This window comes from Nelusetta ayraudi, unplaced genomic scaffold (assembly GCF_046127955.1).
Source record: "Nelusetta ayraudi isolate G7.1 ecotype Tasmania unplaced genomic scaffold, CSIRO-AGI_Nayr_v1 ptg000033l, whole genome shotgun sequence".
NCBI lineage: Eukaryota > Metazoa > Chordata > Actinopteri > Tetraodontiformes > Monacanthidae > Nelusetta > Nelusetta ayraudi.
The window spans coordinates 1508706-1531412 of record NW_027466083.1 but is presented as its reverse complement, the minus strand read 5'-3'; the positions used below and the strand labels follow the sequence as shown (position 1 = coordinate 1531412).

General features: G+C 45.6%; 3 protein-coding genes across 4 annotated transcripts in view; 1 reads left to right on the top strand and 2 right to left on the bottom strand.

The window, feature by feature from the left end:
- LOC142891732 (ryanodine receptor 1-like) overlaps positions 1-10114 on the bottom strand; it is a 40396-nt gene extending 30282 nt beyond the window's left edge. The window contains exons 1-30 of the mRNA XM_076031500.1: positions 9889-10114; positions 7316-7435; positions 7097-7195; positions 6961-6981; positions 6630-6704; positions 6414-6492; positions 6227-6339; positions 6044-6143; positions 5867-5963; positions 5522-5596; positions 5265-5421; positions 5014-5178; positions 4795-4916; positions 4489-4675; positions 4171-4306; positions 3970-4065; positions 3770-3888; positions 3532-3665; positions 3195-3436; positions 2765-2957; positions 2467-2683; positions 2282-2386; positions 2085-2188; positions 1920-2003; positions 1636-1795; positions 1388-1535; positions 1101-1306; positions 833-1007; positions 522-730; positions 64-422 (exon numbers count right to left, since the gene is read on the bottom strand). Of these exons, the coding sequence (XP_075887615.1) occupies positions 64-422; positions 522-730; positions 833-1007; positions 1101-1306; positions 1388-1535; positions 1636-1795; positions 1920-2003; positions 2085-2188; positions 2282-2386; positions 2467-2683; positions 2765-2957; positions 3195-3436; positions 3532-3665; positions 3770-3888; positions 3970-4065; positions 4171-4306; positions 4489-4675; positions 4795-4916; positions 5014-5178; positions 5265-5421; positions 5522-5596; positions 5867-5963; positions 6044-6143; positions 6227-6339; positions 6414-6492; positions 6630-6704; positions 6961-6981; positions 7097-7195; positions 7316-7435; positions 9889-9933 (4142 nt within the window). The 5' untranslated portion in view covers positions 9934-10114. The remainder of the gene's footprint in view (positions 1-63; positions 423-521; positions 731-832; positions 1008-1100; positions 1307-1387; positions 1536-1635; positions 1796-1919; positions 2004-2084; positions 2189-2281; positions 2387-2466; positions 2684-2764; positions 2958-3194; positions 3437-3531; positions 3666-3769; positions 3889-3969; positions 4066-4170; positions 4307-4488; positions 4676-4794; positions 4917-5013; positions 5179-5264; positions 5422-5521; positions 5597-5866; positions 5964-6043; positions 6144-6226; positions 6340-6413; positions 6493-6629; positions 6705-6960; positions 6982-7096; positions 7196-7315; positions 7436-9888) is intronic.
- Positions 10115-10914: 800 nt separating this feature from the next.
- Positions 10915-19376, top strand: nfrkb (nuclear factor related to kappaB binding protein). Its single transcript, XM_076031495.1, has 26 exons — positions 10915-10939; positions 11327-11471; positions 11598-11799; positions 11892-12019; positions 12105-12276; positions 12379-12483; positions 12568-12641; positions 12713-12794; positions 12889-13084; positions 13153-13264; positions 13340-13466; positions 13561-13638; positions 13728-13804; positions 13923-13969; positions 14055-14115; positions 14204-14378; positions 14458-14564; positions 14734-14857; positions 15019-15098; positions 15221-15417; positions 15516-15786; positions 15889-16062; positions 16681-17397; positions 17765-17871; positions 18539-18674; positions 18781-19376. The coding sequence occupies exons 2-26, from the start codon at positions 11346-11348 to the stop codon at positions 18919-18921; spliced, it is 3816 nt and encodes a 1271-aa protein (XP_075887610.1). The 5' UTR covers positions 10915-10939; positions 11327-11345; the 3' UTR covers positions 18922-19376.
- Positions 19245-22576, bottom strand: tmem45b (transmembrane protein 45B). Of its 2 annotated transcripts, none has more exons than XM_076031497.1 (6): positions 22433-22576; positions 21380-21577; positions 21081-21293; positions 20807-20991; positions 20418-20560; positions 19245-19860 (listed from the first exon to the last, which is right to left on the bottom strand). In XM_076031497.1, exons 2-6 carry the CDS (start codon positions 21567-21569, stop codon positions 19749-19751), a joined length of 843 nt encoding a protein of 280 aa, XP_075887612.1. In that variant the 5' UTR covers positions 21570-21577; positions 22433-22576; the 3' UTR covers positions 19245-19748. The 2 variants fall into 2 exon arrangements, with proteins under 2 accessions (XP_075887612.1, XP_075887613.1); XM_076031498.1 differs by lacking the exon at positions 22433-22576 and adding an exon at positions 21887-22029.
- Between the last annotated feature and the right edge of the window lie 131 nt (positions 22577-22707).

The following is a 22707-nucleotide window of genomic DNA, read 5'->3' as shown; positions in this document are numbered from 1 at the left end:
TTTTTAATGTGCGTGTGAAAATTCTGCCTCAAAACACTTTCCAAGCTAGGATCAACTCGCTACCCTTTCTTTTTGCTTTTCTCCGTTGAGGCGTCCTTCTCGTTCTCGCCGTTCTTTAGGGCCGGGATCTCTTTAGGCACCGACGGCTCTTTCTTCTCCTCCTCCTGCTCCTTGCGACTGGCCGACTTCTTGAGGATTTCAAAGTCGGAGTCGGGGTCCACCTCCAGGACCTCCTCCTCGGGGATGGTGAGGGTTCGGGTGAGGAGGGTGGTCCCTGCCGGGACCTTGAAGGTCTCGTGAAACTCGATCGGCATGCTGAGTCTGAAGAACAGCAGGTCTGTGTTGGCGTTCTGAGAGCCGAACGTCTTGTGTGTCACCTTGAGACAGGGAGGGGTCTCAACCGTCCCATCAACCCGAGACACCTGAAGGAAAAAAAAAACGAACCAGGCAGAAGATGAGAGTACAAAGTAAACGTGTAGTACTGACAGAGGTTCATTGAGTAATCAGTGAATACAAAGCACCTCGACGTGAGGGTGATCGGAAGGCGCGGCGATGAACTGAGGGAGGCTTTTGCTGAACCACATGGTAATGTCTCTTTTCATGTTGATGGCAAAGGGCTCGAATCCCTCCTGCAGCCCACAGATGGTGAAGTAACGAAGGCTGCTGACATTCTGACCTAAATTGATCCTGCCAACTTGGGACAGGCCCAGACTGCACACGGGAATGAAGCCTGGAGAAGTTCGACACACGTTGACATGTTTTTAATTAAAAGAGGAAAAAAAAGACCCGTGCCAAAACTTTTTTGTTTCTCTACCTGAACGGCTGTGCTTACCCTCTCCTATCTCTATATCCTTGAAGGCCATTTCAGAGCCTGAGTCGCTGATCAGCATTTCTCCATTCAGCGTGAACATGATGTTCATCTCCGTGAGGTCGATCATGCAGCCCACCACATCGCCGGATTGCCACTGGCGACCAAACGGCTCGTTTCCCACGTGCCAGCGTTGAGCCTGTGAGGCAACGGTTCAGGACTTACAAGACTGTTCATATTGCAGAGGCGCCAGAGTCCTGCACCAGCACACAGGTCCCAGTTTTGGACTGACCTTGAAACCATTGAAGACGTACGCCAGCTCATCGGCACCGAGCTCTGTGTCGGCGCGAACACTGGGCCGGGCCCAGCCCACTCTCATCTCACCCACTGTGACGGCCTCAAACTCAAAGTACCACTTCCCCTGCGTGACGCCATAGGGTTTCTCCGCCCTGAACACTCTGACCTTGTCTCCACGAGAGCTTCCTGGACCATCGCCGCCTAATTCAAGAAAGCAAAACAAATCATATTTCTTGTAGATTGCATCAAAATAACATCCTGTAGGTGCTTGTTTGAACTCACAGCTCTCCTGGTCAGGTGGTTCTATGTTGTAGCCATATCCAATCAGAGTTCGCACAGCTGCACAGACTGTGTCTCTATTGGTCTTTTTAGTCTTTTCATCCAGTAAGTTGTATGGAACTAGACGAGGATTGCGTCTGTTCGTGATGTCCTGAACAAAATGTGAGTTTCAATTAGAATCTCGGTGCAAACTACAATCAAAGGGATCCATTCGTGAAAAACAAATCAAAACAAAATAAAACTGGCAGTACCTGCATGATACTGTATGTCCAGCCCTGCCGAACACGGTCTCTGGCCCACACATTGTGCCCGTTTTCAGCCAGTCTCTCCACCAGAGTGTTCTGATTGGGAGTCAGCTTGACGTGGTTGAGGTCTAAAGGTGCTGGTTTATATCCATTAGTCTGCATGAAACTGATAAACAGCACTTTCTCATTACAGCAGACAACACCAACCTTTTTCCATAGCAGGACATTTTGAGAAAGGAAGAGCAACATCACAAAAGCAATACAAGTTGCAGAAATGCCTTGCAGCTCACGTTTTGGGCAGTTTGGTCCTTTTCAGATTCTCTTCAGCTTTTTCGTCACCCATTCCAACATGACAGCCTAAAGCCAGGAGAGTCCTGAAAAACAGGTCGCACCAAGCCTCGTTCAGTGTATCAGCAACAGAAAATAACCAAAGGCTAACAGTGGCGCTGACTCACTTGAGTGTCTCTCCTGACATTGCTAAGTTGTAGTTCTTCTCTGGCTCAGGAAGACTCTGGAAGTCCACCAGGCAGGGGTGCAGCTTCTTGTTGTCGTCACGAAACTGGAACAGAAAGAAATAAAGCAATCGATTTTTATAATATTTGTTTTGCATGCATTAGCTGTGGAAAAGATAACAAAAAAAATAACAACGTACAGCTCCAAAGGTCCATCCTTGCTCAATGCGAGTCACGGCCCATAACTCGTGGCTGTTTTCAGCCAACTTCTCTCGAATGCGCTCCAAGTGTGGAGGAAGTACGATCTGAAAGAATAACAAATTCAGCACAGCAAAACAAACAAATAAAAAGTGCATGTAAGGATGCAGATGGGTTGGGTCTTTACTTGTATGGTGTCCACGGGGCAAGGAGTGAACGCTGTGTGCGAGAGGGACTGAGTCGGACCCAGAAGGTTGCGGACGCCGTCGAAGTCGTGCTTGTACTCTTTGATGGGCTCGATGCGCAGACGGTCCCTGGGCAGCACCGCCTCGTAACACGGAGCGTAGCCTGGTGGCGGGAGGAACTTGAAATCTCCGTGGCGGCCTCCCAGGAGAAATCGCAACCTGAGAGAAATATGTATCCGTCAGAGTTTTACGAAGGGTAAAACTCGTAAAAAGACTGAGCGATGATGAAAGATCTCCTACGAAATTCCTGCTGAGAAGCTGACGACAGGGAAGAAAAGGCCGTCCAGGTTGAAGTTCTCAAACATTCCCTGGACGGGATGGCCGTTGATACGGAAGGAGATACTGGGCACGCTCAGATCCAGACAGCAGCTGATTACGTCCTCTGCTGCCAGGACGTGCTGGTTGGGCGAAGCAACGTGACGTGGAACACGTCCTGCAGACACACAGACAGCGTTGCATTTGATTCTTTACCGTCTAAAACACACATGGAATCTGATTCATTTCTTCCCACAGGGGAGCGAAGCAAAGAAGGAAAAGTCTGCAAAATCAATTTTGATTCATACAAACCAGACCTGCTTTGAAAAATCAATTGCTTGAAATCAGTTTTGTCCAAAAAGAGACTTCACTAGGGGCTAATTAAATGCAAGTACTGTTGCAATGTTTTCCTTACCAGACCAGAGGTGAAGTCCATCAAAACCGTACGAGTAGAGGTCATCCCCGACCCCGTTGCCTCCCCAACCTTCCCCCCCGCCAGGGTAAGGACTGTAGCCCTCCGTCAGAGCCCAGCCCACACGCAGGTGATAGGGCTGAGCTGTCAGGAAAGGCTCCACGTGGTCAACCATCACCTCAAAGTACCACTTCTTGTACTGCGTGGACCCCTCGCACGTTCCAAGGAAAATGTTTGGTCTCATGCTGAGGCGGCGTTTTGAGGAAAACAAGAATCAGAGCAGCACGTCTCAGCAGCAGGTTGGAAACTTTTCACCTTCAAGCTTTTCTCTCTCACTCACCTGGTGACATAATTGATAATGTTGGTTTGAAGCAGCAGGTCGCGACCTGGCAACAGATTCTCTGTGATGAGGTTCTGGTTTGACCTGACAGCCACGCCGTTACACACACACAGCGAGCAAAGTACATCCAAGACCTGGTACGCAGGTTAGAAAAAGTCAAGAAGATTCTTTTTGTTCACATATATTTTTTTTTTCAGAATAGCGGGATATTATCTTTCTAATATTTGATGGTTCTCACTTTGTGGTTGCGTCCATGTTTATCCAGCAGGGAAATGATGGACTTGATGTGATTCTCCTGGATGATGTTGAGCACCTCAGGGCTCTCAATCAGAACACAATACAACACCTCCAGGATTCCTGGACGAGATGGAATTTGGTTACTATTGGACTATTAGCGCAGGCTAACATGGTAACATGAAAAAGCCCAGGTTTGTTCACCTGAAGATGCCTCCAGACGATCCAGCTTACTGACCAGCCAGTCCAGGTTATCGCAGAACAGGGCACAGTTGGCTCGATTACCTCTGATCAAAGACGCTTCATAAAATAAGAGAAGCACTCAACGTTAAAACATCAAATCCACAAACCAAAAAGTCTAAAAATCTCGTTGAGTGCATAAAACAAAGCAACATAAAGTCCTACCCAGCAGTTCATACAACAGGTTGACAATCTCCTTCCATGATTCTGCAGCCTCTTCCCCAGCGTACTCCGAAAAGTGGGCTGCCGTGTTGTAGACATTGAGGCGATCCACACATTCCAGCACAAGAGTAATCATACCCTGTAGAATAAACCAAACACATGAGCAACAACAGAAATATTTAAAGACATTAAAACCTTCTATGCAGTTAAACTAAAACTTGGAAACGCTGTTAAATTATTTTTTTCCTGCAACACTTTGCAGACATGAGAGCCTCGTGCACAAATGAGAGAGGTTTATATCTTCTACGTTGAGAAATTAACCTCTTCCTGGAAGAGGTTCTGTCTGTTCTTGAGGGAACGGAGCTTAAACTGCTTGTCCTCATGCTCCAACTCCTCCTCAGGGGGTCTGAAGTAGAAAATGAGGTCCTGAAGCGAGAGCACCACGGTGTCCATGGGCAGAGATGGAGGGTTGGAGGATTTGTTTTTCCCACTTAGCGCATCTAGACCTCTGGAGACAGAGCAGAAAAACTATTAAGAGAAATATTAAAAAAAAACAAAAAAAACACATGCTACAGCTGAAAAATACAAAAATAAATATATATCATGAATCAAAAATATGAGTATTACTTGATGAACTGGCTGAAAAGTCCTGTTGTGCTGTAAATCATCCTGGCAGCTTGGGACTCTTCTGTCTGGGATCGAGCCACCGTGAGTGCATCGTCCATGTGACCTTCTTTGTGGAGGATGGCCTAAGAATTCAAATGAAACGCTCTCAAGAGGCACGAATATAGTCGACACCGCACAAACAACCTATATGTTCCTCCTGTAGTGAAATGTTTGACTTGCCTTTCTCTTCAGAGGACCCAGACGTGCTGACTTGGCATCCACAGCAGCATAAGTGAGCCACAGTCCTGAAGAAGCATGCTGCACAAAGCACATGGACTCTCCGTACTTAATCTCAGGTATTCCCATCCCCTCCACATCTCGCTTCTGGGCCACTTCAATTTTCTCCTGTATTTGTGCACAAAAGCCACGTTAGCGTTCCCTGCAATCACCGTAAGCGATACACCGCAGAGCTAATTTAGCGTGACCACCACCTTGGAAATTCTGAAGCAGAAGGCGGACATCTTGGAATTGGCCTTTTCGGCATCCACCAACAGCAGCCCTTTCTCTTCATCCAGCAGGAGGTAGCGGCCCGTGGTGATGTGGCGGATACGGAAAGACTGCCCCCATTTAATGTGACCTCCGCTCCAACTGCAAACAGGAGTTCACAGGTGAAAAAGGAGCAGCCGACTGCGCGGTTGCTTGTGGATGTGCGAGTGTAAAGGACTTCTTGTGAAATCAAGACACTCACCCGATCCTCAGTGGCTCCAGTCTCCACAAGGATCGAGCGTGACTGCACACAGCTCCTCCTTCATAGTGAGCCACTCTGAAAGCAAACAAGAACCAGTTGGCGAAAGCGTGACTGAGGTTTGTGGGGCGCAGCACATCAACTTGCACAGACGCAAAAGAATAAGAACAATAGAATTGTCTTAAAGTCTCCAACTGACAATATCTAAAACTACTAAATTGATAATGAACCTGTGACTCTCAGTGCAGAAGAAAAGCTTGTGTGCCAATGGTGTAAAATACATTGCTTATTATAGCCACAAAATAACACAGTGATATAATATATCATCGCTAATGTTTGAATCCTCACTTGCGCTGGTCGTCTCCCTGCTCAGCAGCTGGGATGGCCAAACACTCATCCATGTGTCCATGGAAAAGCCTCAACACATACCCCCCAGTCAGAAACCCTAGAGGCAGAGAGTGGTACTGCAAGGCCAGTGTGCAAACGTCAACTACTGAAAAACAACAGGGCAAAATCGGTACACACCTTCGGCCAGCTCACATCCTGACATGACTGGGGTCATGGTCCACAGAGTTTGCATGAAAGAGGCGTCTACCATCAAGTCACCGCTGGCGTAGGACAGGTGCTGAACAAAGAGCAGGCGATCATACACCACACTTAAAGCAATGGAGCCAGTTGATTGAGCAGAGTGGAGAAAACCACAGTTACCAGATATCTCTCTGAAGAAACGCTGACAAGAATGAGGTCATCACCCACTCTGACCTTCTCGCCTTCAGACCTCTGCTTGGAGGCAGGGTGGATGGTCCACCAGCAGGCCTCCCCTGGAACCGACGTGCAAGTTTGGCATTAACACACACTTGCGCGGGAATTGAAGAACCTTAAAGTGCAAAGCAACCTGTGGAGTCTTCTTGCAGGCCCACATCGAAAGCCAGCTTGTCTGTCAACGAGCGGGAAGTAGTCAAACAGCTCAAGTACTGAGGAGAGGAAAGAGGGGACACAGTGGTCCTGAGATGAAGACAACTCTAAAACAATTACAGTTATAAACTGGGCCCGACCAGAAGTTTATTTTTTCTAAAGATGCAGATAAATGGCAACGGAGAAAAGCTCTCACCATGCTGGAGTGAGTGTGTTTGAGCAGGATGGCGTGTCCATACAGCAGGGTTCTGTGACCGCCACCTTGCGAAGACTGAGAAAATTTTCTTGCGTAAATAAAATGTACAGAGGCTCTATAAACCACTGAAGGCGTCAAACAAGACAGAAAACAAAGCAACTTTTGACTAATTCATTATTTAAAATGTTTCCATGCAAATAATATTAGCAATAAGTATGTAGGAGGCATACGTTTTATTCAAAGGAATGAGTTGTGTTGCCGCCAGCTATTCTTTGGCTTCTGCTGGTTTTGAACAAAGATATTTGTGATAAGTGAGAGCCGTCAAACGTACCCATTTGTCCAGATCAACGGCCTGCGGTTGGATTTTTGGATCGTATCAGGAAAGAAACAAAACAGGTTGGTGAAAAGATACCAAGTGGATTTATTATTGGTCAACAGAATAATAATTACATTCTGCTCCGTCTGACCTCATCCACAGAGGTGTTAGACAGCATCTCCTGCAGTGCCCGCACAGACAGGGACTGCTCCAGGATGAAGCAGCAGATGGCCAGATCTGGAGGGATGTTCTGAAACACACACACACACACACACACACACACACACACACACACACAGGACAGTCAGCAGAACCCAGGGGACGGCAGTAAACACATCTCAAGGCTTCAAGCATGCTGTCCTTTAACTACCTGTGCATTTGAGGTGGTCTCGAGGAAACACAAGCGGTTCCCAAATCCTTCGCAGGACAGACACAGCTTGATCTGCTCCTTGAGGATGGAGGCAGTGCACTGCAGCACGACCTGGTCATCCTGCAGAGGAAGTGAAATAGGTCAAGTTGGAGAAAGAGGGGCTAACGGTGGAGAAACGCCTCACACCACAAACTTGTCTGAGCATTACGCTGCTGATAAAAAAAAAATCAACCTTTTCCAAGTAAATTACTTACACTTGAATTACTTATGATGGGCACAGCAATATGGTGCAACACACACACACACGCGCACACACACACACACACACACACACACACACACACTTCTGGGCACATATTTGTTTATTTAAAGATGATCATACACATTTTCTAAGCTCTTGTACACCCCATAAAAGATGTGGCTGGTGTGAATTTGGGCTTGATTTTGACATGCAGTTGTGAAACTTGGTCACATTTTCAGTAGACACATAATAAATTCATAAAAGAACCAAACTTTATTAATGTTTGGTAAAGTATGTGTTCCAATCACTCTACCACAGAAAAATAAGAATTGTAGAAATTATTAGAAACTCGAGACAGCCACGACATTATGTTCTTTACAAGTGTATGTAAACTTTTGACCACAACTGTAAATGATTTTTCCTTTGTTTCATAAATTGTAATTACAAATGAACAGGTTGAACAGGTTAAATGAGGAATTCTTTATTAATATATAAAACAGCTAAGTTTTACACGAGCCCCTCTAACCTTCACTTCTTTTTGTCCTGTTACTGCGGCTCTCTGTGTGCGTCACTCACTCCCCTCACCACCACACCTGCCACTCCCATGCAGCCCCCTACTCTCTATTTCAAGCCACACCACCTGCTGTTCACACATCCTATTCTGGAGGGGGCGTCAGATATTTAGGATTTGATGTCGGGACAAAAAAATAATTGGCCCAGATAACACTTACCCGATAATTCAATAAAGCTCCTGAGCACAGGAATATTTCTGTATTAACTGTTTTTTCCACCATGCATTGGAAAAAAAAACAAGCATGTAATTGTTTTAGTTAAGTTAACAGAGCAGCAGGAAAAAGTTTGTAATGACGGGATTTTAAGAACGCTGTGGATGTAATTCCTCCATCAGTTCTGTGTGAAAGAAGCAGCGTTTCAGCCCCACAGGGACTGAAGTAAGCAGGTGCTGAAATGGGCCACGCTTTGAACCTGTTAATCCTCAAACAGTAAATATAGAACTCGGCTGAGTTCAGGGTGAGCAGGAGCCAACTGACAATGACTTTAAGACACATTGTTGGCATATTTGACTGAAGTGCTGCAGTTCAAACTGTGAAAAGATGATATGGGACTGTGAGAACAAGTCTCTGGGTTGAAAATTAAAAAAAGAAAAAAGAAAGACGGAACAACAAACAGACACTGAATTGGGTCATGCTGCATACATGCAGTCAAATATAATGACACAACTTAAAATGGATTGGCTCCAAGATCCCGCTGACAGTCAAAAGATAATCAGGGCTCGAGTTACTGGAGGCCAGTGAAATGAAAGTGACGCCATGTGGAGCTTCTACGACGGCTGAGCAGCGCTACACCAACTGGAGAGCTGCAAGGCCACAATGTCCTTCTGCAGAGCACTGGCGCTGACAGCGACACGTGAAATACAATAGCTCAGCAGTGAGTAATGAAAACCAAAAATAAACATCTATTTTGTGTCAAAGTGGCAAATGAAACAACTAACTGCATAAAAGCTCACATTACACAGTTATGTAGAAAACTACCTTTTGAATGGTTGTCACCCAAATTACGGGTCAGAGCAAAGACCTGAGAACAGACACTGTTTGGAGTTGGCACACAGTATGCAGAGTATATAGTAATAATCAATGTGAAATTCCTTTAAATAATCACAAATGACAAACATCTGGGACACAACAACTTCACATTTTGTTTGGTTGTTGAAATATTTAAAGTCGAACATTTTAAATGGAATATCTTTTTTTGTCGGCCACAGGTGTCTAACAACATAATTATCTTTTGGATTATTTATTTATTTTTAGTTTATTTGCTTGCCAGATGAAATAAACAAAGATCCTAAATCGACAGCAAGAGGAAGTAAAATGACTGCGATCTCTAAAACCACACCAGCAAACAAACCCTGACAATACCCCCAGCAACCTGCAGCACAACTCTAGCAGTTCTGAACACCAGTTACTATTAATGAACTTATATTTCTGTGTTTATCACATGACATCACACGGCTTCCTCTAACCATGACCTGAATACTGTTATATCTGTATCAATTACTGAATCTGCGCTCTGCATGTGTGCTTCTTCTCTGTGACAAAGCTATTACAAATCAAGTGTGTGTTGGGATAATAATAGATAACAATGCCAACAAAACCAGCCAGCTGTTGCTGTCAGTCTGCTCTCACGCTAAAGTAGGTGACAAAGCAAATGTTTCTGACTGTCCCTTATCTGTCCTTGAATATAAAAAAGGCTTGCTTTTGCATTTAGAGACTATTTATTTTATGAGAACTAAACAGAGACCGGCAGCATCACTCACCGTGCGCAGGAACTGAATCTCTTCCTCGTCTGCACCTTCCGCCATCCTTCCAAGGCATCAAAAGTAAAAAACCTAGGAGAAATAGAAATTATTTGACCAGTTTTAGATCTCCGGGTTTCTTTATGCCCACCGCATAAGATCAGACAATGTTTGGGGGAGGCCTAAGAGGGGCACTGAGCCTCTCCTGGCTGCAGAATGAGGCACAGGGATTGACTGGCCATTACAACATCATAAAGAGGTGGAGCAAGCACAGCTGATCCAAGGATTCCAGGGTTAGGTTTGGGTATTTAGAACACTGCTTTCCACCGTATGGGTGATAACAGCATGTAAGATACTAACTAAAGCCAAAACTGTTGAAGATTTTAGATGTTTCAATGAATGATTAAGAAGATCAATATCACAGTGTCTCGTTTCAGCTGTAAAATGGTGTAAGTACGTGTAAAACTTGGGCTTAAAATTAGAAATTTCTTACATTTCTTAAACTGCGTTACTTTTTCAGGCATGGAAGACAAGACTGAGAAATGACAGGACACTGTTGTTAAAAACAAGATAAATTTGTGAATCAGCAAACATACATTTTGTGAAATAGTTGTTCATAAATGCATGCATCATTTATTTTCGTCAAATTGCTCAAATGGTTGTTGTTCTTATTATTATTAAAGTGACGTAAAGTGTAAAACTCACCTACATTTCGTGTCCCATTAAGAGTGCCAATGTTAGCAAAATTGCAAATTACGGGGGGAAGGGTCCTAGCAAAAAATACAACTTTTGGAGTTTGTTTATTACACCAGACTACTTCATAAGCAGCCAAGAAATTATCATTGAAAAGCACTTCACAAAGAAAGTGTCAGTCAAAAAAAGAAAAGAAAAGAAAAGAAAGCGTACTTAGCAAATGGTAAAACCTACACGGAGACATTACATTCCTGTAGGGGGTGGTAGAGTGCGCGAAGCAATTGCGTCCATCTTGTTATGTGTTTATTTGTAGAAGAAGAAACGGGTGCATCGCTAAAATCGTTCCCCGCTGCTTTTCCAAAACACTTAGCAGTGTCAGGTAAGCTCTGCTAGCATTTTTAACCTTCACGACCAACCTACTTAAACTTTCTCATCGTTAACACTATGCGTATAGAGCGTTGATGGTTGTCTTATAATCAAAATCGGTTTCGAAACATTTTGGGTAGTGGTTTTGCTAGCACAGGCGCAAGAACAAGTGGCCAGGAAGCGTTAGGTGAACGGTTGCTAATGATGTGTGCAAAAGCATTGACTTGGTTTAATCCTTAGCTATTTCTTTTAAAACTTTTCTGTCTGTAAAAAAAAATACATTGCATGACAAACAAAAACTAAGTTCCATGCAATGTGTGAATAGCTTCGGGATTTATCTATTTGGCTCCTTTAAAGTGTGTTTTTGTTTGTTCGTTCGTTTGCTTGTTTCATTCTAAAGGTTGTCCAAGAGGAGAAGAATGGATCCCCTGCCCGACATGCTCACGGACCCTTTGGAGCCAAAAGAAGAGAATGTTGGACAGATCACAGAGGAATGCATGCTGGGGAGTTGCAGAGTGAAACTGCCAGAGGATCTACTAGAGGATGTAGGTTATTTCACCAGTCTTTCAGTCGTAGAATGTTGCAAACTCCCGGGTATTTTTGTGGCTCTCGCATGACCCTTCACACTGGCTATGTTGTTTATATTTTATCTTTATTTTGGTTCTCAACAGCCTGACATTTTCTTCTCTGTGATGAGTGAAAGCACCTGGAATAATGTGCTGTCAGATTCTCAGAGGCAGCACCTTCGCCAGTTTTTGCCAGAGTTTCCTGACAACAATATCTCAGAGCAGGACAGCACCATCAATGACCTGTTCAACAACAGGAATTTTAACTTTGGAAACCCCCTTCATCTAGCACAAAGACTCTTCAGAGGTGTGTCCTAATTGTCTGACAATTTACCTGGCAGCACATTGTGCTAAAATGACTGAAACTCACGGCCGTGTCTGTCATTCTGTCATCTTCAGATGGTTACTTCAATCCTGAGGTGGTCAAATACAGGCAACTGTGTGCAAAATCTCAGAGAAAACGGAAGATGTTCTCCGTTCAGCAGTACTACCACCGGCTGTTGAAGCAGATCCTTGTTTCTAGAAAGGTAAACTCTAACAGACATAAACACATACATGCATACATACATGCATACATACAGTACATTTATTTTGGACATGTTTCCGTTGTAGGAACTCCTTGAGTTTGCTGTTCACAATGGTCTGGACTTTCCACCAAAAAGGAGGTTACCCTCCAAAACTCATGCTGAATTACGGGAGCCAAGGGTGAAAAGAAGATTGAGTCGCATATTAAAGGAGGTCAAAGCTGAGTGTGGAGACAGCAACGCCTCATCTGATGATGATGGTTTGTGAATTTTTTATTATTTTTTAAACCTCTTTCAAAGTTTTATGTGCACCATGACAATCATTTTTCACATCCTGCTCTGAAAAAATTATTTGCTTGCAGACCTTTCTTTGTGGAATCAAGCACCACAGTCCCCTTCCTCCCCCACAGCCAGTGTCTCACTGCGGGTTCTTCCCAGCCTCTCCACCCAAGACATGAAGAGCACTGGTCAGTGACCTGCAACATGGAATGCTGTTCTTCATTTAAGCAGAATAAATTCAATATTTAACTCGACTTATCATTCTTCTACAGATAAAATGGATTTGGGAGAGCACGACTTAAAAATCATGCTGCAAAACCATAGAGAGAAGAGGAAGCGACAGCCAGTAAGAAAAGAAACATGGATTTAGTTTTTTCTTTGTTTTCATTGTATCTAAGCTTTCATTGTTGAACTCAGGATCGTCCGGACTTAATGACGTCAGACATCCATCTCGGAGATATACTTTCAAGGACAAACATCGGTCGGAAAGGGACGATGCGTGAGTGGAGACTTTTTGTTTTTCCAAGTATTGGCAAAGTTCACACTAATTTGCACTTTTTCCAGACATGTTTCTCCTTTGTCTTTCCTCCCAGCGCTGTTTGAGCTGTCTCTGCCCAAGAGAAAACTGAAAGAGGAGAGACGCAAGAAGAAAATGAGGCCTATAAAGATGGAGTCCGAGGACCCGATTGAAACTCTTGCACCTTCGGATACTTTATCCGCCGCACCAGCCAACGTCATCAACTCTCTGCCCAACACGCCATCAACTCCCCTGCCAAACATAAAGGAGGAGTGAGTCTGGCGCCTTGCTCATGTCAGAAATACTCTTTTATGTGTCTAAGAACCTGTTGCGTCTACAGAATTGTGGAGGAGACTCAGAGCAGCCCAGTCGTCATCGAGGAAATAGCTATAAGCTTTTTCAGCTTGTTGGAAAACATCTTAAGAGCAGAAAACCTCTCCACTACATCGATGGTATGAAATCCTTCCGTCCTTGTCCAGTTGTCTGTTCTGGCTCCGGATCAAAGAATTTCCATTTTTCTCTCTCAGCTCGAGGATAAAGTGCTAACGTGGCAGTCGTGTCCAGCCAGCACCCTGAACACGTGGTTCTCCACTGTCCCCTGCTGGTCTGACTTGGTCCTTCACGCCCTGCAGTTTCTTGCTGGAGAGACGAAAGGTGAGCACCAACGGACGCACCAAGTGAAACCGCGAGGTCGTCATTTTCACAAAATGCAGCCGTGTTTATTCCCCCTGCAATCTTTGTTCATCAGATGGCATGATGGCGCTCCCCAGCGGTTTTTCTCCATTTGTCGAATTTTCTGATGAGTCCCAGCAGTGGAGGTGGATCGGTAAGAATGAGCGGATGTCTCAAGTCGTTGTCGGAGCAGACGTTGAAGTATTTTCCTCATTGAGGATTGATGTTGACCATTTGTTGTAGGTCCCACTCAGGATACGGAGAAAGATATCAGCGCACTGTGTCAGCTGTGGCTGGACTCCAGAGATCTAGTTGTCAAGGTGTGTTTGTGGTTGAACCTGTCGGCTGTCCGCAGCTCTTTAGTTCTCTGACATTTAGTAACAGCTGTCACAGAAATTTAAAGCTGAAATTTAAAGCTGTTTCATTTGTCTTCTACAGACTGAAAATGAAGACATGCTCGAGATTACTTCTCCAGCACCAAGAGTGTAAGACAAAGTCATTTACTTGATTATCATCCTGAAGTAGATCCATATTTTAGTCGCTAATAGTTTCATATCTCCAAACAAACAGTTCGACTGATTACGTGGTGCGGCCCAGCACTGGAGATGAGCGTCAAGTTTTTCAAATCCAGGTCCGTTTGCAACACTATATAAATGTTATCCTTTGTAACTTATTGCAGGAACTCCTTAAGCATGCGTGCTTTGTTGTCTGTCAATCAGGAGCAGCAGAGGTACAATCAGCCGCATAAAGCCTTCACCTTCAGGATGCACGGCTTTGAATCCATAGTTGGGCCAGTCAAAGGCGTCTTCGACAAGGAGATGTCTCTCAACAAGGCCAGAGAGCACACGCTGCTCCGCTCCGACAGGCCGCCATACGTCACCATACTCTCGCTGGGTCAGAACCTTTGTTGCATTTTTAATCAGCTGAGAGAAAACAAATCCAGATTCTGACCAGCAGCCTCTTTGTTTTACAGTGCGAGATGCCGCGGCCAGGTTACCCAACGGCGAAGGAACGAGAGCAGAGATCTGTGAACTCTTGAAAGATTCACAGTTCCTGGCTCCAGATGTCACAAGTGCACAGGTTGGACATATTTGACTCTAGTTTATTCTGCTGCTCCATCTGGGTGACTTGTTTTTGTGCAGATCTGACACGACTTTATGTTATATCCAGTTTTGACATGTCGTCTCTTTTGTTGTTATAATCATCTTGTTGTTTTTTTCCGCAATTAAAGTCCTTCTTTGCCCTTCAGGTGAACACAGTCGTTAGCGGGGCGCTAGACAGACTTCACTATGAGAAAGATCCCTGCGTGAAGTACGACATCGGCCGCAAACTCTGGATTTACCTGCACCGCAGTCGCAGCCAGGAGGAGTTTGGTAAGCAGCCACGTGCTCTCCTGCCTTGTACTTTGTGGAGGAGTTTAGATCCTAAAGTCTCTTGTTTGGCAGCAGCGGAAGATTCGATTAGACTTGTAAGAATCTCAACAGCATGCTGTAGAATGAAGAAAAATGACAAAATGTGTTTTTCTTCCTCACAGAGAGAATCCACCAGGCTCAAGCTGCTGCTACCAAAGCACGAAAAGCCCTTCAACAGAAACCCAAACCTGCATCCAAGCCTGTGAGTCTCGATTTTACTGCCATCAATCTCCTTTTCTGACTGTTTTTTTTATTTTATTTCAAGAGTCATCACTGTATTTGTGCTGTAAGCCCCTAAATCGGAACGGCTGTTTCCACTATTAGAAACCAGGCAGTAAAGACGGAGGCAGTAAAACTCCTGGCTGCCTGGATGGAGGACTGGACATCGGCTCCAATCCCATGTCGCCCATCCCAACCACGCCCACCTTGAACACACCCGGAACCCCTAAGTCACCTTTACCCTGCATAGTCACCACACCCACTAAGAGCGCAGCGCCAGATCCAGTCAAATCCAGCCCGGGGTCAGTGTTTCTCAGTGTTTCTATGTCAGCAGCAGATCAAACTGTCGTGGTTCACGGTTGACTTGGATTTCTGAACTGGCCTCATGCTGCCTTTTCAGCGTTCTGCTCGTGTCCCCGTCCTCGATGCCCCAGCTGGGAAGCATCTTGCCGAGCAGCCAGGCGGCCCCGCCTGCGACGCAGCCGGCCACGCCCCAGCACGCGGCTCGGATAGTGAGTCACCTGGCGGCCGGCTCCCTTCCCCAGGTCCGGGTGGTCTCCAGTCAGTCGGGCCTGGGCTCCTCAGTGGCAGGTCAGCAGGCCACGCTGGTTCATCAGACGCCTCACCAGATCAGAGTACCGGTGTCAGTGGCGGCCAAGGGCATTTCACAGGTAACAGAGAAGAAAACGGAACAAACGTTGGCTTTTTTTTTTTTTTCTATCTTAGTACAGCAAATTTAAAATGAAGATGGTGTGTGTTTTCTTCATCGACAGGCGGTGGTGTCAATGCCTCTGAGGAGTCAGCCTGCTAGCACTCCAGTGCAGGTGCCCACCTCTCTGACCGTGTCTGCTGTGGCCAAATCTCTAACTGTGTCTCCCAGCAGTCCGGCTCACAATCCCACCTCTCCTGCGATGCTGCAAGGAGTCTCCAGCCAGAATATCAAACAGGTAAACCCCGTTGTTTGTTTGTTTTCCTTTGTTTGTTTTTTTTTAACTGAGATTTCTAATTGTGAGATTGCGGAGCCTTGAACTGCACGATGCAAGCTTGTTAGTTTGTTCAAGGTTAAGTGTGTAGTATTTGAGAAGAAACAGCGACAGCAAGTGGGTGCATTTTCGATTGCAGCGCTCACTCTCCCTCTCCTGAGTTTGCCAGTGAACTATGGTGGCCTGTGCACCCAAACCTTGATACCTCATCCAGTTTTCCAGCAGTCACCCTAATTATGAAAAGTGCTGTCAAGCAGTCTGGATTGTTCACACCGAGCTTCCTTAGGAATACGACGGCATCAGCATGTGAGCAAGGCCCTTATTGCTCCATGCGTGTTCTTATGTATATAAATAAGAACCATTCTAAGGATAGGAAAACCAAATTCCTTTGATTGTACTGCCATGATACACTTGAATTTTTTTCATATTCCAAAATTGTATTTTGACTTCAATGTATCAGAAGCTAACAAAGCTAAGAGCTGCTGATTCATCCACCTTGACGCTAATCCACTGGCTGGCTGCGTGCGAACTGAACACTGAACCGAGGTCCTGTTAGTGAGCAGCACACTTTGCTCTCTGCAGGTGTCCATCACGGGACAGTTGGGGATGAAAGGTCCAGGAGGAGCAGGAATTCCAATAACGGCCACCAACCTGCGCATCCAGGGCAAAGACGTCCTCCGCCTGCCGCCGTCCTCCATCACCACCGACGCCAAGGGCCAGACGGTGCTGCGGATCACGCCGGACATGATGGCCACGCTGGCCAAATCCCCCGTGGCCACCGTCAAGCTCACCCCGGACTTTCTGAGCACCACCACGGCGGGCAGCAAGGGCATCTCGGCCACCCTGCACGTGACGTCGCCCTCCTCGGCGCCCGCCGCTCTGTCTTGCGCGGCAGACACGCAGAGCTCCAAGGCGGCGCCCGCCGTGGCCTCCACGCTGCTGAAGGCGGCCGGCGACGCAGCCATACGCCTGATGCCCACGCTGGCGGTGGGCGAGCAGAAGACTCGGACCTTCTCGGCCGTGTCGTCGCCGGACAAAAGCGGCGCCACCATCAGGATAATGCCGGGCCTTGGCGTCATCCCTCAGAAACAGGGCCAGACCATCACCATGACGACCACGGCGGTCAGCAAGCCCCTCACCGTGACCAGTTGTGCCAACGTGGTGACCATGGCCGCCAGCGTGGTGGCCGGTGCCAAGGGGATCACGGTGGCGCCCGGAGCCTCGGGCTCCACACTGACCATGGGCACAGCCACGGCCACGGTGCGGCAGGTGCCGGCCACAGTCGTGACCACGCAGACGGTATGTCAGCGTCCTTGTAAAGAAGTAATGGAAGGCGTTGCACAGTTTCGGCTGTCGTTTGCGTCGCGTTTGCTTCATGGCCTCCAGGGGGCGGTCTTACACAACCTGTTCAATAATGGAGGTGTGGAACTAGGGCTGGGCGATGTATCCATATATAGAATATGTATATTTTTAAACGCGATATGGAATTCGGCCATATGACCGAAATCCATAGAATTAAAATTTGCGGTGCGATCATTGCTCCTGGCAAGCTGCGGACCCGGAGCGCTCTGCTCGGCGCCTCGAAAATTGAGCGACGGCACTTCAGGTTTTAACTCGTCATGGTACAAACTGACTGCACTGTTTTGACACGCTGACTTGGTCACAGGGCAAACTACCTACACGCATCACCGTGCCCCTCTCAGTCCTGAACCAACCGCTGAAGACCAAGAGTGTGATGACCACGCCCATCGTTAAAGGAAGCCTCAATACAAAGTAAGACTCCTGTACAAGGGACTGAAATATTTCCCTGTTGAGGACACTCTCCTATCTAATGGTGTTCATTAGAATCAATCTAAAATTCAAAGAAATGGAATGAGCAGGTACTGCAAGCTGCTGTTTATTTTAGCAGTGTCAACACTGTAGTTACAGGATCAAACATGAAAGCTGTTATTAATGTATTTATTTTAATTCATTTTTGTTACAAAGTGAAAGATACATAACACAACTTTAGTGTGGTTGAACTCATACTTTTTTTTAATTGTCGTTAACAAATGCAAATGAGGCGAGATGACAACAAAACTGGCCAATCGGTGCGTGCTGCCAGATTGGGAAATATGAAAACACAAAGGTTGAAACTAAACTAAGTAAGCTGAAGACCTAAAACTGGATAAAGAAGCCTCTGTTTTTTAACTTTTTCTGTAGGACACTCAGCTGTTTGCAGCTTATTGCCACACAGTGAGGGGGGGAGCTGCAGGGAGGGGCTGCCCAGTTCTAATTAGGCTCCAGAGTGGGAAGCAAAGCGTGCAAGACGAGTTTTAGCTGGGCAGGAAGTGTCCCAAACTGAGCGGAGGAGGGAAGAAGTCCCCTGGACATTAGAATTTTCTGTCTGTTTGCTGCTCACCAATACTCACTCCCCACCACCTCCTTCTTGTCTGATCAGTATCAGCAGTCTGGGCAGGAACATCATCCTTACCACCATGCCTGCTGGCACCAAGCTGATCGCAGGGAACAAACCAGTCAGCTTCGTCACAGCGCAACAGTTCCAGCAGCTTCAGCAGCAGGGACAGGCCACTCAAGTGAGCTCCTGTTTGTCGTTTGCTTTGGGGTTTTTTGTAACATTTTTCCACGTTTCAGTAAGAGAGGATTTCAGTCGATCACCGTTTGAACTTTAATGTGTTTCAGGTTCGCATTCAGACCGTTCCAGCGCAGCAGCTTCAGCAGCACATGGCAACCGGCTCCCCAAAGTCCGTCTCCACCGTCGTCGTCACAACAGCACCTTCGCCCAAATGTGCGCCCGACCCCTCCCCCGCAGCCCAGCAGTGATGCAGTCACACCAGCCAGTGGGCTTTTCTTTTGTTTGTTTCTACTTCTCACAAGTCAACTTCTCCTTGTCATGTGTTCTAGTCTTGTATATTATTTCCATGTAGGTGATGCCTGCAAAGCCAAGGAGAAAGTGTTTAGAATAACACTTTCTCCATTAAAGCATGTGGGCCTCTAAATTGTTAACCAGTATTGTTTTGGTTTGCCCAGGTGATTGAAAAAAAAAATACTCAAAAACTCAAAAACGTAGTTGGTTAGACTATTGTGTTGTCAACAGGATGTTGTCTGTCTAAACTGTACATAATGAAGTGAGCTGGACTAAAGGCTCTTATTTAAATCTTGTGACTCTTTGTGTTTATTTTAAACATTTGACATATATTCAAACACTGAATTTACAGGCAGGAAATCATTTTCTAACTGATTTAACCCCAATGAAAAAAAAAAAAAAGAAAAGAAAATTGTACAAAATTTAATATCTCACTGAGATACAGTTTCATTAAAGGTCCGGTGTGTAAAATGTTTAAGGAAGCCCATCTGACAGCACGTTTCATATTTAGTTCAGTCTGGGAGGCTTCCTTAAATACTGAGTTTCCTTGAAAAAAATGGCGGCACAATATGGCTGCGGACTTAGAGCAAGAGTCCTGCTCTATCTATATTCTTGTATATATGAGAACCGTTCTAAAGGTATAGGAAAACCAAATTACTTCTGTTAACGTATTGAAGGGCAGTATGTTAAGCTTTTACCAATATAAAAAATAAATCACACCAAATTTAACCCCCTGGACCTTTAAAACATGTAAAAATTTCCAGCAGCTATTTAGCCATGCATTTTATTCTTCATCTGTGTCTTCCAGCAAGGCTTTCTGGGAGCTTGTTTTGGAGGATGTGCTACGTAATCCAATCTCTACGTCCTGCCTTCTTCCTGATAATCGCCTCATGGTGCTATAAGAATAACAGAGAAACAAGGTTCAAGTACAACAGTTACAGACCTGGAACTAAACTTGTAAAACCTGATAAAAAGGATTGGACTTGCACTTTTTACTTGCCCTACATACATTTCTCAACAGCCTTGTTGCCTCAAGAGCGTGTGGTGCTTTCTTTTCAAGTCAAGTGTTGCATGCAAATTGTGTTTACTGTTTAAACACTGAGCAGTTAAAATAAAGGCTTAGACGACCACATCTAACTCGGACAGAGCTGCCAGCTAGTGGCCAAGTCAGTGGTTTTGTCACATTAGAATTATTCATCTTTACTTGACCTAAGGTTTATGTTCAAACGTTATTTCTAATCCAACAATGACACTTTCTTTGCAGCAGGTTGATGCTTGCAAATGGAAAGCACATCCACGGCCTTGTGTCTTTACTTAACTTTACTTTACTTTATTCAAACTCATATTCTCTTTACTTTCCCTCGGAATGAAGCTTGACCACCACAACACAACACAGAAAGATGCTTTGACTGAATCTTTTGACTATGAAACTTGAGGTGATCGGGTCACTTACAACCAAACTGCTGCTGTGATCCAGGCGACTATCATCATGGCAACGGACAAATGCCAGCAGAAACACATGGTGACAAACATGACGTTGTCATGTAGCGTCAAGTCCCATTCTGGTCCGCTCAGTGGGTAGAGGACAAAGCCAATCTGAAAACACAAATGGTGTGAATTAGATGTGTAGGAAAGATAAGAGAATCAAAATTACATTGGCAGACAACATGAGTTATTGCCCGCAACAGTGGCGTTCACATCTGCACCAGCCAAATACTTGTCTTTCTAAACAAATAAATTTGCACAAAATCGAACAGAAGTAACAGATGTGGAGAATTTACGGTGACGGTTTGTTTCCATCCTAAAAATTTAGGCCAAGATTCAGATTGTGACAGCATTCACCTGGTAGAACCATGAGCCTTGCAGAATGAACATGCACCCGCCAAAGAGTTCCAAAATGATGTTGTCCTTGATGAACACCTCCAGCATGATGCTGGCCGACCCGGCAAACACAGCCACCAGCAGCAGGGTGTGGATGTGAGAGTCCAAAATGGGCCTCATGTGGATGTGGTAATAGAACAGGAACCCTGAGAAAACGTTGCAGAAAAGTCTCAGATGATCGGAATCCTACATATCCACGCACACGCGTGACGTCCAGCTTCTGAGCACCACTCACCTTCGACAAAAAGAGCTATGGACAGCGCCAGACGGTTGACGACGACCGGCACCAGGCTGGTTGCAGTGGTGCCCAGCAGCACCATCCCATAGATACCAAAGAACAGATACATGGTGCTGTGCTGCCAGTTCATCAGCTTCACCCAGCTTTTTTCCTCAAGGTTGTAGAGATGTGCGTGAGGTCCGTCGGGCACAAACTGCTCCACCATGATACCTGAGAGGGGACGACAGCAGAGGAGCGACCAGGATGAGACCAGCAGCGGCCGCGGAGCCACAGGAGCCTGCGAGAGGGACACAGACCGACAAAGGAGGCGAACACCGCCAGGCCTCCCTCGGTGTAGCACATCTTCTTGAAGGCCGGTGGCAGGACGCATCTCCCCTTCGGCTGCTTTGTTCTCCAGAAGTGTCGGAGGAGGTTTTTCACCGTTAGCCAGAGGCCTAACAGCAGGAAGAAAGTGCCAGGAATGGCGTGCCCACCAAAGTTTGCCATTGTCAGACCTGAAGCAGTAGCAATAGAAAACAAATGAATAATTAGTACATCGGGAAACTAAATGTCTTTAAGCTTCTAGTCCTATTTTGTTTTATGTTTCTCATTTTCTAATTTCTTCAACATAATTGATGTGAGAATTTACTCAACCTGATTATTTGAACACAAGGAAACCTTGACATAATAATGATAAAAGCCACCTTGAGCTTTTATCATTATTAAGGTCATACCACTGTCAGCATTATAGGCAATCAAGCTTAAGGCCCGTGGTAAAGGCAGGTGTCTAAGGTCACAATAACAAGACAACGCATTGCACTCACTTCCTGCATTTCACCAGGAAGTGCATTAACCGCGTCATTCAGTCAAGCTGCTTATTTGTTTTGCAAAAAAAACAAAAACCAATCCATTCAAATCAAACAGGCCTGAACAAATAAATACTCATGTTGCCATTTGTCTTTAAATTCATTTTCCAAGTGAACCTGGTTACCACAATTGACTGAAAAAAAACAAACCCAAGGATGACTTCTGGTTAAGCTCTTGCTTGGATTGTTCCCTGACTGGAAACTGTGCAGTGTCTTCCTCACAATGTGACATGGTCTAGGTGTGTTCCAGGGCTACATGCTTGGTCAGACGAGTTTTTCTAGACTAGCCCTGTGTTGCTGGCTCGCTCCCTCCATTCACGCACTATTTTTACATAAATATTAGCTCACACCCAAGCAGCTTCCATGAGTTTCTGATTGCATTGTGCTTTAAAAAAGAAAAAAAAATTGAAGTATGAGTGAAATGTGGGGAAATAACCATTATTATGATAAACGACGAGCCTTCCCTGACACACCCCTAGGTGACGGCTGACAGAATAAACATACCTTAATCTCTCCTGCCAGTTCCCAACGGCCCAGGACGCTCTGGGAGAGAAAACCCTTAAATGTTGGCAGCTGCCGGGCCGAGAGCACACTCCGCCTGATGCACACACCTGTTGTCTGTCCTTGTAACCTGCGTTGACATCATTTCTTAACCCCGCCCCTGATTTGCATTGGTTCCTGTGACCAAGGCACACCCCCCTGGGGAACAGCTGACACATTATACACAGGAAAGCAGCACTAGGGTAAAAGTTATTTATTGAGACCAAATGAATCGTTTG

What these genes read in the sequence shown, in the direction of transcription:
- tmem45b (XM_076031497.1), bottom strand. Translation starts at nt 21,569, where the DNA reads ATGGCAAACTTTGGTGGGCACGCCATTCCTGGCACTTTCTTCCTGCTG. An exon ending in AAGGCTCATGGTTCTACCAG is followed by an intron (nt 20,561 to 20,806) that starts GTGAATGCTGTC and finishes TTGTGTTTTCAG; the next exon opens with ATTGGCTTTGTCCTCTACCC. An exon ending in ATCACAGCAGCAGTTTGGTT is followed by an intron (nt 19,861 to 20,417) that starts GTAAGTGACCCG and finishes TTATTCTTATAG; the next exon opens with CACCATGAGGCGATTATCAG.
- nfrkb (XM_076031495.1), top strand. Translation starts at nt 11,346, where the DNA reads ATGGATCCCCTGCCCGACATGCTCACGGACCCTTTGGAGCCAAAAGAA. An exon ending in AGATCCTTGTTTCTAGAAAG is followed by an intron (nt 12,020 to 12,104) that starts GTAAACTCTAAC and finishes TTTCCGTTGTAG; the next exon opens with GAACTCCTTGAGTTTGCTGT. An exon ending in AGAAGAGGAAGCGACAGCCA is followed by an intron (nt 12,642 to 12,712) that starts GTAAGAAAAGAA and finishes TGTTGAACTCAG; the next exon opens with GATCGTCCGGACTTAATGAC.